At 38.2% G+C, this 16,582-nt stretch overlaps 1 protein-coding gene across 2 annotated transcripts; it reads right to left on the bottom strand.

Annotated features, from left to right (window-relative positions):
• Positions 1-504: 504 nt before the first annotated feature.
• Positions 505-16,240, bottom strand: LOC146630924 (adhesion G protein-coupled receptor E5-like). 2 transcript variants are annotated; one of them, XM_085355055.1, is made up of 17 exons: positions 15,740-16,240; positions 11,582-11,662; positions 10,989-11,138; positions 10,495-10,638; positions 8,712-8,852; positions 8,168-8,211; positions 7,729-7,833; positions 7,480-7,633; positions 7,258-7,377; positions 6,980-7,179; positions 6,665-6,832; positions 6,090-6,284; positions 4,053-4,270; positions 3,724-3,882; positions 2,679-2,850; positions 2,386-2,487; positions 505-2,207 (listed from the first exon to the last, which is right to left on the bottom strand). In XM_085355055.1, exons 1-17 carry the CDS (start codon positions 15,768-15,770, stop codon positions 2,166-2,168), a joined length of 2,226 nt encoding a protein of 741 aa, XP_085211181.1. In that variant the 5' UTR covers positions 15,771-16,240; the 3' UTR covers positions 505-2,165. The 2 variants fall into 2 exon arrangements, with proteins under 2 accessions (XP_085211181.1, XP_085211183.1); XM_085355057.1 differs by lacking the exon at positions 10,495-10,638.
• Between the last annotated feature and the right edge of the window lie 342 nt (positions 16,241-16,582).

Here is a 16,582-nt window from a genome sequence, read left to right as displayed (position 1 = left end):
TCAATTTTATTGAATGTGTAGAAGTTATAACATTTGAATCCATTAAGTGTATAGGGCTTTCTTTTAAATCATTACTAAATAGATCATTTTGATTAAAGCAGTTTTCAAAGGAAAATTTAAAAAAAAAATCCATAAAGAATAAAAAAGACTATTTGGATTCACAAGCAGTATAAAAAACTATGCTTTATAAATCGTTCCATTCCATAGAAGAATGGATGGATTTGGAATTTACATCAACAGCAACTCAGTGCCAGATAAGCGGAAGAAGATGGATGGATCATGGATCAGGTCCATTCATGGGGAAAAAAGGTGGTGTGTTATTGATTAATGCTAATAAACCACAATCTTCTTTTCAGATGAAATAGAAGCTTTAATAAATCTTATGATGCACATTCTTCAAAGAAAACAGTACCAAATATAAACAGAACAAAGTAAAAAAAATAAGTTCATATAACTTACATTCACAATACTACAAAAAAAAGCATGTAGCTATTTTCACATTGATATCCATAGCATTGTATGAAAAAAAGGTTTGATGGCCATAAAAGTGCAATCACACTTACCAACCGAAGAACAGGGTAGATGTTAAAACCAACAGCGAGGTGACTTTAATATATTTCGCAGTAAGGATTAAGACAATAAAACAATCGAAATGTTTCCTCATACTAACATCTTTGTCGCTTTTTGTTTTTTCTGTAACTGGAAATATATTAAAAAGTTTATTTTTACTCTCCAGGATCTGTAACTGAGGCTGGTGCACTGTGTGAGTAAAGAGGCGCGGGATCATCATATTTATCATCATGGAAAAGTGCAACAAAATAAACAAATTCAGGTCTGTACAGCTCCCATCGCTTAAGTTTTACAGTAACTAAGAGTGTGTAAAGGCACATTGTGACTGCTCACAGGCTTAAACACAGTTTGCTTGCAGGAAGTTGCAGGCTTATCAGTAGGGTGGGTCTGTTTTTGTGAATTGCCCACTCGTTTTGGGACAGATTTAGAATTTCAAGTTCACAATTTTGAGAATAAAAAGAAAACCCTTGAAATATGCACTTGGGGTGGGGAAAAAAAGGCACAGCTCAGTTGTTAATCAAGGGCGAGTCTTTGAAAATAGCCACAAGTATTATTTTCTTTAAAAACACTTGCTTTGTTCGTAATCAAAGAAGCAGACATAAACTCCTTGCAAGAACCCACATGGGAACAAGGGGAAACTCATCATTGGTAAGCTGCTTCCGTTGCAGCCTACTGTTAAATAGAGTACATGGAAACAAATATTATCCGACAGTAACAGCAAACATTCCCAATCTTATATACAAACAGCCATTTATGCAAAAACAAAAATACAAATATGTAAAACAGAACAATTTGCATGCTCATTTTTTTCTTGTAGCCTACATAACATGGACTTTATTGTCTGCACTGAAAATAAATACTAACATAATTATATCATATGACTTTGAAAGGAATACAGCTTATATTATTACTGTGATATGTTCTGTGTGAACCAATAAGCCACTCGAGCAGCTTCACTTTCACACTCCTGAATAAACACTTTTAATAGCCGGCTTTTTCATGCCTGTGACTTTTTTTTTTTTAACTCAGTGATAAAAATCTGTCATTACCAGTACGCCTTGAACTACAAAGAGTACTACAGCACACAAACAATGAGGAAAATAACCATATTCAGGAGGTAAATCGGACCTTGCGACCTTGTGAGTAGCAAACGATGCTACTGGATTGAACTGAAATTTGGTCCCATTAACATTACGTTACCTACGAGGAATAACCTGTGCTTAACAGGTCACAATTTCATTTCTTACTGTTTTATGATGTGACACTTTAAAGACAAGCTATAAATGCTTGCTATCAGTACCTAAGAATGACATTTTATTTTGAAATAAAGGATTTTAAGAGGACTTGGATAAAACTAAAAAATATAGTTTAAATGTAAATATCCAGGAACCACTTTATTTCTTTTTTTCCCCAAGTCACCGAGTGTTGGTGAATCTGCCAACAGCCCCCAGCCAGCATTGTGTAGTCATTTAGTGAGTCACTGCTTTTAGACTTCACCGGAATCAAGTTTAAATGAAGATTTGCTGTAGGTGACAAATTAGGCTGAATGTGTGATAGTCATTAAGTCTTTGGAGGAAAGCTTTAGCTTGAGCTCTTCATATTTGTGATTCTCCTGTTTGCTGCCCACTCTTTGAACCCTAAAGGGAGACAAACCACACGGTTAGACACAGAGTAATTTAAAGCTAATAATTACACACCCCTAGTAGATTAAAAAGTACCAAAGTGCTACCAGTGAGAAAATGCAGTTCTTTACTTTCCACTACAAAGTGTGCTTGTGACCGATGATGATATCCAGTGGTATTATTGCATGCTTACTTGTGATTGACTGCTGGAGGGATTTGTGGTGCTTAGGTCTGAGTATCTCTTCTTCTGTGACGTGCAGATACAGGAGAGGAAATTGGCATATTCCTCTCTCACCTACAGAGGGCAACAGAACATTAAGAAACAAATCTGTGTTGCCACCTCGCATACTGACACAATCTAGCATGTTTGTCACTGCTTTTGCCCTTTTCACTGATTTTATTTAAATATACATTTTCATGCTGTTTTAATTTCGGTCTTAGCATCATGTCCACATGAAGCTTTACACAAATATACTGTGTTCGTACCTGTTTGGACAGCAGACAGTGCATGATGAAGACCAGTGCGCCCTGCAGGCTGTTGAAGATGGTGAAAATGTACGACACTGCAACAGGGGGATCCTCTTGAAACAAGAAGACCCCAGATACCCACATCAGACCCAGAATACACATCTGGGCTACAGCTGTCACAGTGAAAGCTCTGCAGACGGAAAAGAAGGATGGGAAAAACGGTAAGTCAATAAAGATTACCAGAGAATGGTAAAGGTTACACACGGATGACTCAGTTACTACATCAGTGTTTGGAAAGCCCCATTAAAAGTGAAAGAACACAATGAGACATGTGTTCTAGGCAAAGCAGCTACAGAACAGATCATTTTAGTTCACTTTGCTTTCTGCTGAATGTATGTGGAAGCAGAAAAGCCAAAGGCTAATGATAAATATAAAAGAGAGATTAAAAGAGGCACTCTTAAAAAGAAGTTTCTGTCAGTTTGCTCTGTATGGCTCCTTTGTTCTATTTATTTATCCAGCCTAGCTGAAGTTACCAACTTAGCCAAGAATCCATTTAGCAAACAAGAAGATCGAAATGTGAAAAAGAGACTTTTCTTCCACAGACAGAAATTGTTGGATTATAATTTAATGCCTTCTGACTTTTTCCTCTACTGAAAAAAAACATCTTTCTCTCTTGTTTCTGGCACATGAAGTTCACTTTCCCAACTCCTTGGACTGAACTACACATCATTCATGATCGACTAGCAAAAAGAACAAGGGATTCTTTTTCTTTTTAACTCTAATGTTTTTTGCAGCTATGAGCGGAGGGTCCATGAGCTAAGTATGAGCCTACTGTAGGTAGACAGGCGAGACAAAATCCATTAACAGAAGCTCATCAGGGAGCTGTCACAACTAAGAAAACATTCCCTCCATTTTTTCCCCCTCACAAAACGTATTCTTTCTATCAAAGCAATTCCCAGTCCCGAAGCTGCCATATTGAATCTATATATTGTACGTTTTATAGTTACACAGTTTGGTCATGCAGTGGAAGGGGTTACACATTCAAATTAATACACAGACTGACTTAATTTTGTGCAGGTTGGAGAGGTCTGGGTTGAGGCTGGCAAACTTCTGGGCAAGTTTCCAGACGGTGATGATAAAGAAGAAGACATTCACAAAGATGACTAAGCACACAGGCCCGAAGAAGCTCCAGACGAAGCCGTCATCCGTGGACAGCCAGCAGCTACGTTTAGTGATAAAACACACATTCACAACAGGATGTTCTTTGCCTCACTGAGATAGATAGCATTAAGTTTATGCAACCTACTGATGTCATTACTATTAAGCAACTGTAGAAACACATGCACAGACAAGGCTTCTCTGGTCATCACTTTTAGTTACTGGAAGACTTACTATTTTTTAGTGCCGTATCCGTTTGGTCTAACGCAGGCGGATATAACGACGATAAACAGAGGCGTCCCGTAGCCCACAGCATATAGGTAGAGGGGCCGCATGGTGGCATTGAACACCAGAACAACCATACGGTACAGCTGCACCCCTTCTAACAGCATCCAGGTGAATACCGCCAGGAAGAAGAAATGGAGCATTGCTGCAACAAACCTGCAGCCACCCTGTAATGTGAAAGGACACAGAAAAAGAACACGTCAGAGAGGAGAAAGCACCGCTCTATCCCCGATCGTACAGCAGTCAGCTGCTTGCAATGTTTCTGTGAGTGAGAATTATTCACACAAACATTTTCTATTCTCCAAATGTAATTAAGACCACATGAATAAGTAGCTTAGCAGCATTTTACATCTTTACTGCCAATGTATTAATGGAGCAAAGATGTACATAAACATCAGAAAACACAGTACCACAGCACCAATTCTGCTCAACTCATATGGACAAGGATAACAAAATACACCATTTTAGCATGTAATGCTTCAAGGTCAGACATCATTTTTGCTTATCGGGAACCTTCAGTCATGTGATCTCTCTGAAGGAGAAGAGACTACAAAGTAACTCTTGACAGCTGTGAAAAGCACAAGGTGTGACAAATCAAGCCAACAGCAACACTTTAAGAACACTTTAACAGTGGCCAGGCTCGGCTGTTACTTTGTTGCTGTCAGAGTTAACCACAGATAATTCCTCGGTGCCTGTGTTCTGCTGAATCCCAAAACCGATCAATAGATTAACAGAGAGAGAACTAAAAAGAAGCATCAGGTTAACCAGCAAGCTGCTACCTCATCTGCATTATTAGGTAATTATCCACTTGCCATAATTATCACAGTTTGTTATCCATGTATCTGTGGAAGCTTATCAGCTCAAGGACACCTTCTCTCAGTGTTGGCAGATGCTCCTGGCAAGGCTGAAATCCTCCCACGGTTTTCTGAGCTCATCATTGTTTACAGTTAGTTTGTATTACTTCCATTTGCAACATATGAGCACTGAAAACAGTCTAATTATTAATGAGACAAATTATAAGTGGGTTTTTGTACTTTTGAGGTGCTAAAATATCCAAAAAATGGCATTTTACACTTGCTAGGCCAGGTACTGTTCTCTGGTACCATCCTGAGCTGCCACCCTGCCTCAGCAGTACTTCTTCTGGTCTCATTCAGATACAGGTCTTTTCTCATTATTGCATTGGTTAGTTTATAGCTGAGCTGCTGTAACAAGCCAGTGTGTCTGATCAAAATATATTCTGTTCTTAGTCAGATGAATAAACGACAGCATTAAGAGGTAAACAAGCCTTTGTCTTTTTTTTTGCAGAGTTGTGATTGTGTAAACTACACAATTCAAACAATCACAGTTCAAACAGTGAAGTGTAATTAAGTGTGACTGCAGTAGGTAATGTCAGCCAACATTATTTCAATTAAAAATTAGTCCTTAATGAATGAAATGGCATTAACTACAACTAAATGGGAATAATCAAGCAAAGCACATGTGGAATAGGTTAGGTTATGGGATAGATTCTGATTCAAACTGAAGTTTTCTTTGCAACAAACTTCCCTGTGCTCATTTTTGTAATTTTCTGCTCCATTCTGAGCCTACTCCAACAATCTGTCCGTGAAAAATTTTCACGGACAGATTATTTTTTTAAAAAGTACATTTTTTCCCCTTTAGAAAACCCACAAGGGTATTCTGCTTTATCATGTCAGAAAGCGCCATTCGAGATTTATTTCTGCAGGAATGCTCCAGCGTTAAAGTGAGAAAGACTCTGCTTCACAGCAGATACACAGAAAGATAAGTATCATGTGAAGATATTGCATGACACTATATGACAAACTAGTTAGTTACATTAACTATGATTTGACCCACATTCTCAAGTACAGGCCATTGGCTGCCGTTCCTGGCACAAGATATTGTTGTTACCACGAATGCTGGTGAATTTACATATTCTCTTTAAATAATGTAGAGCATGTCACATGTCACATCCTTTTAGAAACGTACCACAGGTTTAGTTTGAGAAATGCCAGCCAGGAAGATAAGATCAGCTATGAAGAGACAGATGCAGAGGTGCAGGTGGATGGTGGTGCGGGTTCCCTGTATGGAACGGCAGAACTTGAAAGTCAGGATGCAGAGTGTGAGACACAACAGGGAGATGGTCAGTCCTATTTTAGTCACCAGCTCGAGCCCATAGGTGTGCTGGAAGAGAAGACAATAAGTGTGAATGTGAGTGCAGCTGGTTACCAGTAAATAACATTTTGTTGCACATTTCTTTTCAAGATCATAAAATCATTTTACTTATAAACTTATAAAGTAATGCTATTCTAATAGAAAATGATTTGTATTTCATTGAGGTTTAAGTCATGAACACTGATGACCCTTACCCTATGTTTTTAGACCGAGTAATTTTACATTTGTTCTCGCATGTCTTGGGAATTAGGGGACAAGAAAAATTTCAAACTGACATGCATCAGAATTTGTTTTGTTTTTTTATCAAGATATAGCGTTAGGTTTGGGGTCAGGGTCACCGATGAGGTCTTAAACCTTACATGGTTACACTTTTTTAAGCTGTTTCTTACCTCGATGGGGTGAAGAGCCATGAGAACAGCAAAGCTGCTCAGATGGTTACATGTACATATGGTGCGTGAGGCATTGGAGTCCTGCTTAGAACAACCATCTGTGGACCAGGCCCCTGTCTCGGTCCAATATGCACAGATGTAACTCACGTTAGTCGATTCCTCTATGTCCTAAAACCAAAACAAACATGTCAAAGACGCGATTTATGTTTTATTTACATCTCTTGTTCTTTTGCTCCTCATGTTTGTTACTGTGAAGCTCAAAAGAAGTAAATGACTGATTTTAAAAAAAAGTGGATGTGACACAGGTGGGATTACCTCAAGATGTCTGAAGGTGATGTTGACAGAGCGGCTCAGTTTCTGAGTCGACGGATTTGAGACCACCACAGACACAACTTTAGAGAAGACCTGGTAGGAGGGGTCCGCTCCGTTTTCTTTAGCTCCTTTGACCATCTCGAAAGACCTGTTCACAGAGCTTTCAAGGTTTTTGTAGCTCAACAATGCAGCCACAGCAAAACCTGTAAAAGATCCACAGAATATTAGAATATTATAAACTTATTATGACTTGAACTGGACAGAAAAGAACTGATATTTACCAGGATATTTTCCCGTCCCGGCTGCTGTTGTCCAGTCTGTGTCCAGATAAGCATATTCACTGGACAGACGAATGTCTCCAGTTGGTCGAGTCGTTCCTCTTTGAACAGCAATCTGTGCATCTATTCAAGCAAATCACTCTTTTCAAATCATAACACACTTTGCATCCTAACTATTAGTTCCCAAGATGGAAATCATCAAGTTCATTAATTCAAAAGTGTTACCTATCTTGTTGTTCTCCATCTTAGTGTGGTTGTCTTTTAGCTGAGGCCCAATGAATAAAATCGATTTCTCCACAGCAGTGAGCAGCCCGCTCACACTTTCATCGATGTTCTGGGTTCCAGGAGACAGCATCGCATCGGTCTCTGTGAAAAGTTTCTGTCACAAATAAAAGACACAGAGGGGCGATTGTGAATACTGCGTACGCATTTGCATTTGTTATGAGTGTATGCATACTTGTATCTTTTCCTAACCTCCAGTAGCGCATCTCCATCAAGCTTTACTTTGCTGCCAGTTCCAGACAGGGCCAAACAGCTGTTTCTCATCATGGACATGATGTTTGCCAGGCCCCCGAGCAACTGGGAGACACATAGACAGAGAATAAAGACACTATTCAGCCTGCCCCATTCTAAAGTTCATGTATTTTGAACCTTGCGAGGCCATAGGGTCGTCTAGAGGAGCAGGTCCTACGTGATGTGCCAAAGCAAACTGGTGTACTTGTGTGCGAATCCAGGTGTGCTATGAGATTTTTTGCCAGCCAGATGTTATTGTCAGAATAAATAAGTAACTTTGAAACACCTGATAAACAGAATTTGAGCTAGATGTATTATCCATTTTTGAACTATAACTGGCTTTATATCTGTGATTGTTCCATTATGTTGATAATGATCATAATTTTATTTCCACACTTACCTGTGTTGGCTTTTTCTCAGCACGGAAATTATCACAATCGAGTTCTAGACAAAACAAAGCATTAGGTTATCACCACACCGGCTGACTGGGATTCTTGCCTCCACCATGAAAAGAGTGTGTGATAAAAAATCTCACAGTAAAGGAACAAAACTATGCAATGTGCTGGAAGACAAGCCACAATCTAGATTCTTGAACTGATAAGTTCATACAGAAAGTAGATAGAGTGTTGAGTAAGCCCTGATATCAAAAACGAAACTGAGTCCCAAAAGATAAAAGAAAGCAAAACCACAAGCTGCATGACTAAGAAGGGGAAAAAAGGGACTTTACTCAGGAAGCGCAGTGGATGAAATTTGGTTTTCTTACTACTTAAACATGGTGGTGTAAAAGATGGTGAAAATATAGTCTGCAACTAATACAGTGACGTCTGTGTCAGGAAAATTGCAAAAATGCAATAAAGGTGTGTTGCCTAATGTGAAGAATATGAGGACATAAAAGCTGTGAAATGCACTCGTTTATAGGAAATAACAAAAAACTGCACACTTACTTGAGCATGGTGTCCTTTCCGCGCTGTAATTGGTGTAGCCATTTGAGCAGTTGCACCAATAACTCCCAATAATATTATTACACACTCCATTGGGTCCACACAGCTCTTCTTTATTTTCACTGTCTGTGCACTCATTAAAATCTGTGTAGGGATATAGAGCAGAGGCATAGGTAATGGCTCATACTCCTCAAATGTAATAATTTTGATTAGACAGAAACAACTCTGAATATAGAAGGTATTGGTCCGTCCTTCAAAAGAATAAACGTCTCTGAAATGTAGCTACCCACACAGTCATGTGACTTTTATGATGCTGGTAAAAGGATCTTAAGGAAAGAGTTAAACTTTCCCAGCAAACGGTGTTGTGACATCTTGTCTTGTATTTTGGGATCACTAAGTTCTACTTTGCAAGTAGAACTTGCCCTTTACATTATGACACTGTGTCATAATGTAAAGGGCCTATAAGACTTTTTAAAGATCATATCAACACTAGCAGAGTTTTTGTAAGCTTTCATTTTCTCTTGCTGGCTGGATGCTACTGTAAGCCTAATCTCACGCTCTCTCCTCTCTCTCTTTTGTGTGTTTTTGTTATTGGAGACAGATTTGATTTCCTTTTTTTATGTTGAGCTTGTTTGTACTGAGTGGGTGTACAGATAAACACACATGTGAAATGTATGAAATAGTAGAACTTGACGAGAATATTCAAACCCAAATTAGCAAATCTGGGGGAGCATAATTTTAATATATTCAGCTCCATGCAATACCTATGGAAGCCCGTTTTCGCCACTAAAAAAGAAATAGAAAGTATCAATTTTAAGAAAAGTAAACCGAAATTTCGACTTATTTTCTCGAAATATCGAGTTATTTTCTCAAATTTTTGACTTATTAACTACAATTTTTGAGAAAAGTAACTCGAAATTTCAAGTTAGCTCTATCAATCAGTAATCTGCGTGAATGACATCATTTACTTGTTACCCGGAAGGATATGGCGCAGAGGAACGCGCACTAAACAAATTGTGCGCATTCCTCTGCGCAAAATGTAATTAAATTTTGAGTTATTTATACTTTTTTTTCACTGGCAGAAACAGGCTTCCATAGATACCACTATCTGAACCTTGCCAAATAACAGCAGATGGAATGATCAAAACTACACAAACAATTATTCCAGTTGGAACTCGCACTTCAATATTCTGTAGTTTATACAAACACCATTATTAAAAATTCCAGAATTCTAATTTTGCCTCAGGATATCAGATCTCCTCATCATGATTACTGCTTTTATTCACCACTTTATGTTCCCATAAATAAGAAAATCGTGTATATTTTAATATTTGCTTTTACTTCACTATTCACCATGACTTAAAAACACTTTTATCATTGTGATTTTTCAAAAAACTAAACAAGAAATGATCACTTATTCCTATTTGTGTTCAATAATCTACAGCAGAAACCAATCACCCCACATTCAACAATTTTAATCCATTTAAAACTTTCCAAATCTCCATACACAGCACACTTTTTAATTTAACTTAAGAAGCTTCTTCAAAAATGTAAAATGTAAAACATCAATAAATAAAATATCTTCATGGAACCACACCTGTACAACCATACAGGTAATACCATCTGGTTAAACAACTATAACTGAGTTTCATTAGATAATCCCAGATCTCTAGCTTTAGCAAACAAACTATAGTGAGCTTTCCAAGCCTGATATCTGAAAAAAAAAAAAACATACTGTAAACAATGGTAAGAGCAGACTGGAAAAGGGCATGTCACACACACTTACCTATGCACTGTCCCTCTGTGAAGTTAGCCTTTTTTGAACTGTGAATGAATCCATGTTGGCACTGACAGTAGTAGCTGCCAATTGTGTTAATGCAGCTTGAATGTTTCCCACATATAGATGAATTACCTATACACTCATTTGTATCTGTAGATTTCAATACAAAATCATAAAGCATACCCATCAACAGATAACAAAACACAAGATTAGGGTATCAGGTCAATCAGTCAATTACGCTCCGTTTAGCCTAATTTTACTCTTCTTGGAACAGCACCACTCAACTTGAACTGATGACACTACGTACAAAAAAACCACCATTCATCTTTACAGCTGCTTCATTGCTGTTGCTACTAACACTGAGATGGACAAATAGCAGTTGTATCTCCCAATTAATTTTTAAGCTTGTGAGAGCAGTTGCTGACATTATTGTTGTGGTCACTAATCTCTGTAAACAATGGTAAGAGCAGACTGGAGAAATGTATGTCAAACACACTTACCTATGCACTGTCCCTGTCCCTGTGTGAAGTTAACATTTTTTGAACTGTGAATGGATCCATGCAGGCACTGACAGTAGTAGCTGCCAATTGTGTTAATGCATCTTGAATGACTCCCACATGCCGATGGATTTTCTGAACACTCATTAATATCTGTAGATTAAATACAAAATTAAAACACATAACCATGAGTAGATAGTAAAAAATAATATTCAAGTTTTTATTTTATTTATTTTTTTACAAATGAAAAAATATCATTTCAGTTTAAAGCAAACTTGGTAGTTATCTTATTAGATTATTTTATTTGTGTCATATTTCTTTAATTAGCTGCTAGTATTTGAAATGATCTAACTATTTCAAACTCCTCTACTGTTGTTTCAAATTGAATCCTTCCTGGGTGTGAGCTAAAAGTCCTAAAATGGGAAAAAATAAAGAAGAATGTCATTAAGAAAGGCCACTTTCCTATTAAACTATGCTAAGAGTCCTTGCATGATGGTAATGCCATGTTTGTCTGAGAGTTCTTGTTTTGAGAAACGGCGCACAGAAGCAAGAAAATGTCAAAGAAAAGTCAAAACGATAGGTAATGACAGATTTACCAGTGCAGTCTTTGATAGTTTTGTTGTAGCTCAAGCCAATTCTACACCCCAGAACACGATTTCCCAGTGCACATGCTAGCCCTGTGGAGAAAAAGCAAAAGAAAGAAATGTGATTAAATTACAATCTTATTGGAAATCCATCTTCTGATATAAAGAGAAACAAAGTTTTAAATAAACAAATTGTGAATGTGAAGTTGCCATGTAATATGTTGTGTCTTCAAAAAGTGTACTTCATTTTAACGTCTCTGTTTATGTTCCCATCTACAAGTATCCATCACTTTGCTAAAAGTGTGAACTATGCAAACAGAATTATTTGCTTAGTTCACAGTTTTGCAAAAGTCATTATGTTTCCTTCCTCAGTTAGCAATTTGCACACACGGTGTCCTTCTTCTGTGTTTCCCTTCTTCTACCACAATTCTGTTATTTCACGATGAGGCTAAACTGTCCCAGAGTAATGCCACAGGAAACACAGTCAGTGTTGCTCAGTGAACAGTGACAGAAAGTGTGAACGAGGCCGACTTGTTCTTATTATATGATGAAATAACCACAGACAGAAACAATACCTGATTTTTTTTAAAGACTAACCGCATGCTCGCATACAGACGACTCTACTGACCAGTGAGCACATGTGCCCCAGCTGTATGACTCCTACACATTTTTACTCTCTAGCTTTTAATTGTGTTTTGTTTCAGTCTTTGTGTGTGTTTGATCTACTTTTTAGTTTTTTACTATGTACAGCACTTTGGTCAACCTGAATGTGCTTATAAATAAATTGATTGATTGATTGATTGATTGATTGATTGATTGATTGATTGATTGATTGATTGACTCCTCTGCCTTTTCTGCCATCTTTTGTAAGCTGCATGTCTATTTTTCTCTCTCTGTTCCTAGAAGTATATTTTGACTTGATAGACAATAAATACTTCCTTCTGTAAACTGTTTCAGTTTTGTAAACACAGGCGGGTTGTCTTTTCACTAAAGGGCTGACTGTGAGAAGTAAAGCTGATTAGTAGGTGTTGATCGGTCATATGTTTACCATCCAACATGCCTGTTTCAGAATTAAGGGGATTTTTGAGTTTGCTTGAAAAAGTCCAGCTTTTGTTTGCCTTTGGTTACAGTAATAGCATGTGAACAGAGACAAGGAAATTAATCATGCAAGAGCTATTTTGCAGCATCTTTTTTTTAGAAATATTAGTTATTTAAAAATATTGTGATTTGAAAAAAAAACAGAGCCTGGTATTATGGTTGAAATTGTTATGTTATGTTATGTTTAATTTGAGAACTAAATTGCTGGCATTTGGTGATATCATTCATTCAGTTATTACTAAGGCTTTAGCCCCTGTCATTATTGTTAGACAGGGGTTTCTGTAGGCCACAGTTAATTTCAACTTTAAACCTATATTCATCTGAACTGTTTATTTTTACCACAGCGCAAACATCTAGCCAAAATTGGTTGCAGACCACATATTCAGACATGTAGTATTCCTGTCTAACACATAGTACACAATGTTGACTTTTATATTTAGTGCTGTCACAAAAGATGTCTTGAAAAATGTCATGTACTTGTTAGATTTTCACCAACTTCTGAGGGGACTAACTGACCCTTTTGCCTTTTATGTCACATTATCATTACTGAGCAGCTTGTGGAAGTAATGTTCATTTCATTCAAAGGCTACTGACCAACTTTTGACTTGGTCAGCACACGAATTCGTTTTTTGATATTCCTCACAACCAAAGACCAGGGACATTCAGTTTTGACAAAAGAGGTCAGAGTTGCAACACTTGGGTGATATAACAGGATGTTCGACACATCACTGGTTTCATCTTAACAAAAGAAGAGTTTTGCCACATATTGTGAGAGCTCAACACAGACAGGTTCGAAAGTGGTAAGCACAGAAAGCGTGAAACTATGATGCAAAAAAACCCCCCCAAAAAACCAGCAACAACAACAAAAAGTTGACTAAAAGAAGCAACAAATGCTGCAGTGGGCGATAACTCTTATTGTGTTTGTTTATGAAGCAGTGCTATAGAGCATTGAACAAGCATATTGGCATATTAGCAACATGTGTATATAACTTTATATAGGAAATAAACATAGACTGTATATGGGGAAGGGACAGCGTGTTGCCACGTGAAGGTCGGGGGTTCGAATCCACAGAATGGCTACCCTGAAGTACCCCTGAGCAAGGTACTGTCCCTACACACTGCTCCCCAGGCACCTGATTGGTGGCTGCCCACTGCTTCACTGAGTGAATGGGTTAGATGCAGAGAGAGTAATTTCCCCACAGGGATCAATAAAGTATACATCATTATTATTATTATTATATAAAAATCGCAGCACCATTGTGATGTCACCCTCTCTGCACTGAATCATACTTGTTATTAATCTCTGGCTCTCTTCCACAGCATGTCTTCTATCCGGTCTTCCTTCTCTCACCCTATGTCACGGCAGATGGCCCCGCCCCTCCCTGAGCCTGGTTCTGCTGGAGTTTTTCCTTCCCACTGTCACCAAAGTGCTTGCTCATAGGGGGTCATGTGATTGTTGGATTTTTCTCTATATATTATTGTAGGGTCTACCTTACAATATAAAGCACCTTAGGGTGACTGTTGTTGTTATTTGAGGCTATATAAATAAAACTGATTGAATTGAATTGAATTGAATTGAATTGAATTGAATTGAATTGAATTGAATTGAATTGAATTGAATTGTCAAGTCTTATTCTAAAGCCTTAAGCTGACAATTTTGTCTGTGGCCACCTTGGCCCGCTAAAACTAGATGTCATTGTGCATACGACTCAAACCTCAGTGACTCTTGTCTTACATCAGCTACTTGTCAGTCACAGGGCAGCCATCCTGGACTCTGCACTATTATTCATTTGGCTTTAATAGGGGCCAAATTTTTGAAAATGTGAACATCAAACTCTATTCGGTAAAATCTGAAGCCAGCAGTTTCGCCGACAAGCACACCAGGAAAGTGTTCACTGGGATTATAAATCAAGTGAACAATACAAACACATTTTCTCATAGGTTTCTTTAAAATCAGATGTCTTTCTGCAGCCAGATGCGTCACCCTGTGTTAGGTGTCTTTACTTTTCAGACCTGTACTCTATTAACAACTTTTATACACAATCTATGGATATATTTAGTTGATGATTGTTTTGTACGTTTTAGATGTATTTATCTTAATAAAAACATGAGCTCATTAAAGAATATTGTAAGGCATCTGTACAAAGATGACATAAAATAGAGTCAAGTGAACTTCTGAAATCAGCCTACATTACATGAACCATCACTTCTGGTGTACCACTAGACAAACCAGAAGAACTAACACAAACGTCATGCTCTGATACATCTGCGGTTTATTCAAACAAGACTTGAAGATTCCTCTTACGGGGAGGCACGTTGTCTGTGATTTTTGCATATTACTGCTGACATATGCAACGGTCTGATTGAACAGCGATACTGGATTCAGGTTCAGGGTTTCTGAGGATGTGACGGTTTTTCTGGAGGTTTTTACTCGACGCCAACCAATCTGATAAGCACAGCCATTCAACAAAAACGAATTACCTCAAGAAAGATCTACTTAGAGTTCAGCTAAGCTTCATTTATATAGCACGTGTTCGCAAAAACAGTCACCTCAAGCTGATTCATAATGTAAGCTAAAAAAAAAAAAAAAAAAACCCGGACAATCTGAAAACATAACCAAGCACTTAGCGATAGTGGGGAACAAGAACTCCTTCAACACCAAGAGGCAACTGGTAGAACCTGTGTAACGATCTGCCGCGACTGAGGGAAAGGACCATAGAGAACAACATTCAAGAAACAGAAACTGGGGGAAAAGCACATCAGGAAGGTGCCAATCACTGTTTGACAGGGTTATGTTACCACTGTAAGCTAGAATGAACCTAAATAACTTTTAAAAAGAATAAAAGTAATAATATTATATTTTCGAGGTGACAAACTTGGTTAATACCATGCTGGGTGGATTAAAATGTTCTCTAATTCTTGAGTTTTTAATTTTTTCTCTTTTTTGCCCATGTCTCATAAAATTAAGAAATTTGTTTTATGTACCCTGAACTTTCCCTTCGCACACTCTTCGTCACTTCGTTACACACACACACGCACACACACACAAGGTAAAGTCATTTTAAAACTTACCAAGCAGAAGTAGTCCCTTCCCAAATCCCATGCTGAATAGGAAAAACAGTTCCACACAGAAGTTTGTTTCTGAACTATCGCGACTATGAATGAAGTGAAAATCTGGTGGCTGTCCGCTCACAAAGGTTCAAGAAAAAAATTTCAGGTCCATAAAAATCGAAAAAGTATTTGAGTGACAAAACAAACACTGATCACTGAAAAGAGACGTCCTTTTCGTACAAGTTATTTTTTACTTGTGACAGGAAAATCAAGAATGAACCTTCACCAGCTTTCTTCCTCTCTCAGATTCAGACTTTCAGCATGGGCATGTCTCGCACTCGACTCCCCACCCCTCGCTCTCTCTCGCGCGCGAGACCTCTCTATCTCAGTCTCTCTCTCTCACACAAACACACACACACAGACTCTCTCTCTCTCCCTCCTTTCTTTCTTTTCATTTATCAGCGTGGCCCTGTCTCCCTCACACTGCTCTTTCTTTCACTTTTCTTTGACTCTGTGTCTTTCCACATGAATACGTTTCTCACACTGGCACATATCACATTGCTTGCACACACAACCCCCCTCTGTCTACACCAGCTCTCACATTTCCCCCTACGCTCCAGTGGCCTCTATTTCAGGAGCTATTCACATGAGAGACAGAAAAGGGGGGGGGGGGGGGGGGGGACTGAAGAGAGGGCGATGACTAACACTCAGCCTAAACAGCTGCTGCTGTACTTGAGTCTTGCCCGTAAGTAATCTTATATCCTTTCCCATTCTCCTCCAAGTCCTACTCTGCTCTTCTTCTACATTTTCTTCTTTGCCTGCTCAGCATTCAGCCCTTCACCCAGTTCCACTGACAAACCCTCT

This window comes from Diplotaxodon limnothrissa, linkage group LG6, assembly GCF_057381915.1.
Source record: "Diplotaxodon limnothrissa isolate DT_005_m linkage group LG6, D_limnothrissa_male_GT1.1, whole genome shotgun sequence".
Classification (NCBI taxonomy): Eukaryota; Metazoa; Chordata; class Actinopteri; order Cichliformes; family Cichlidae; genus Diplotaxodon; species Diplotaxodon limnothrissa.
Note: the sequence above shows the minus strand (reverse complement) of the source record. Positions and strands in the feature narration are given on the sequence as shown.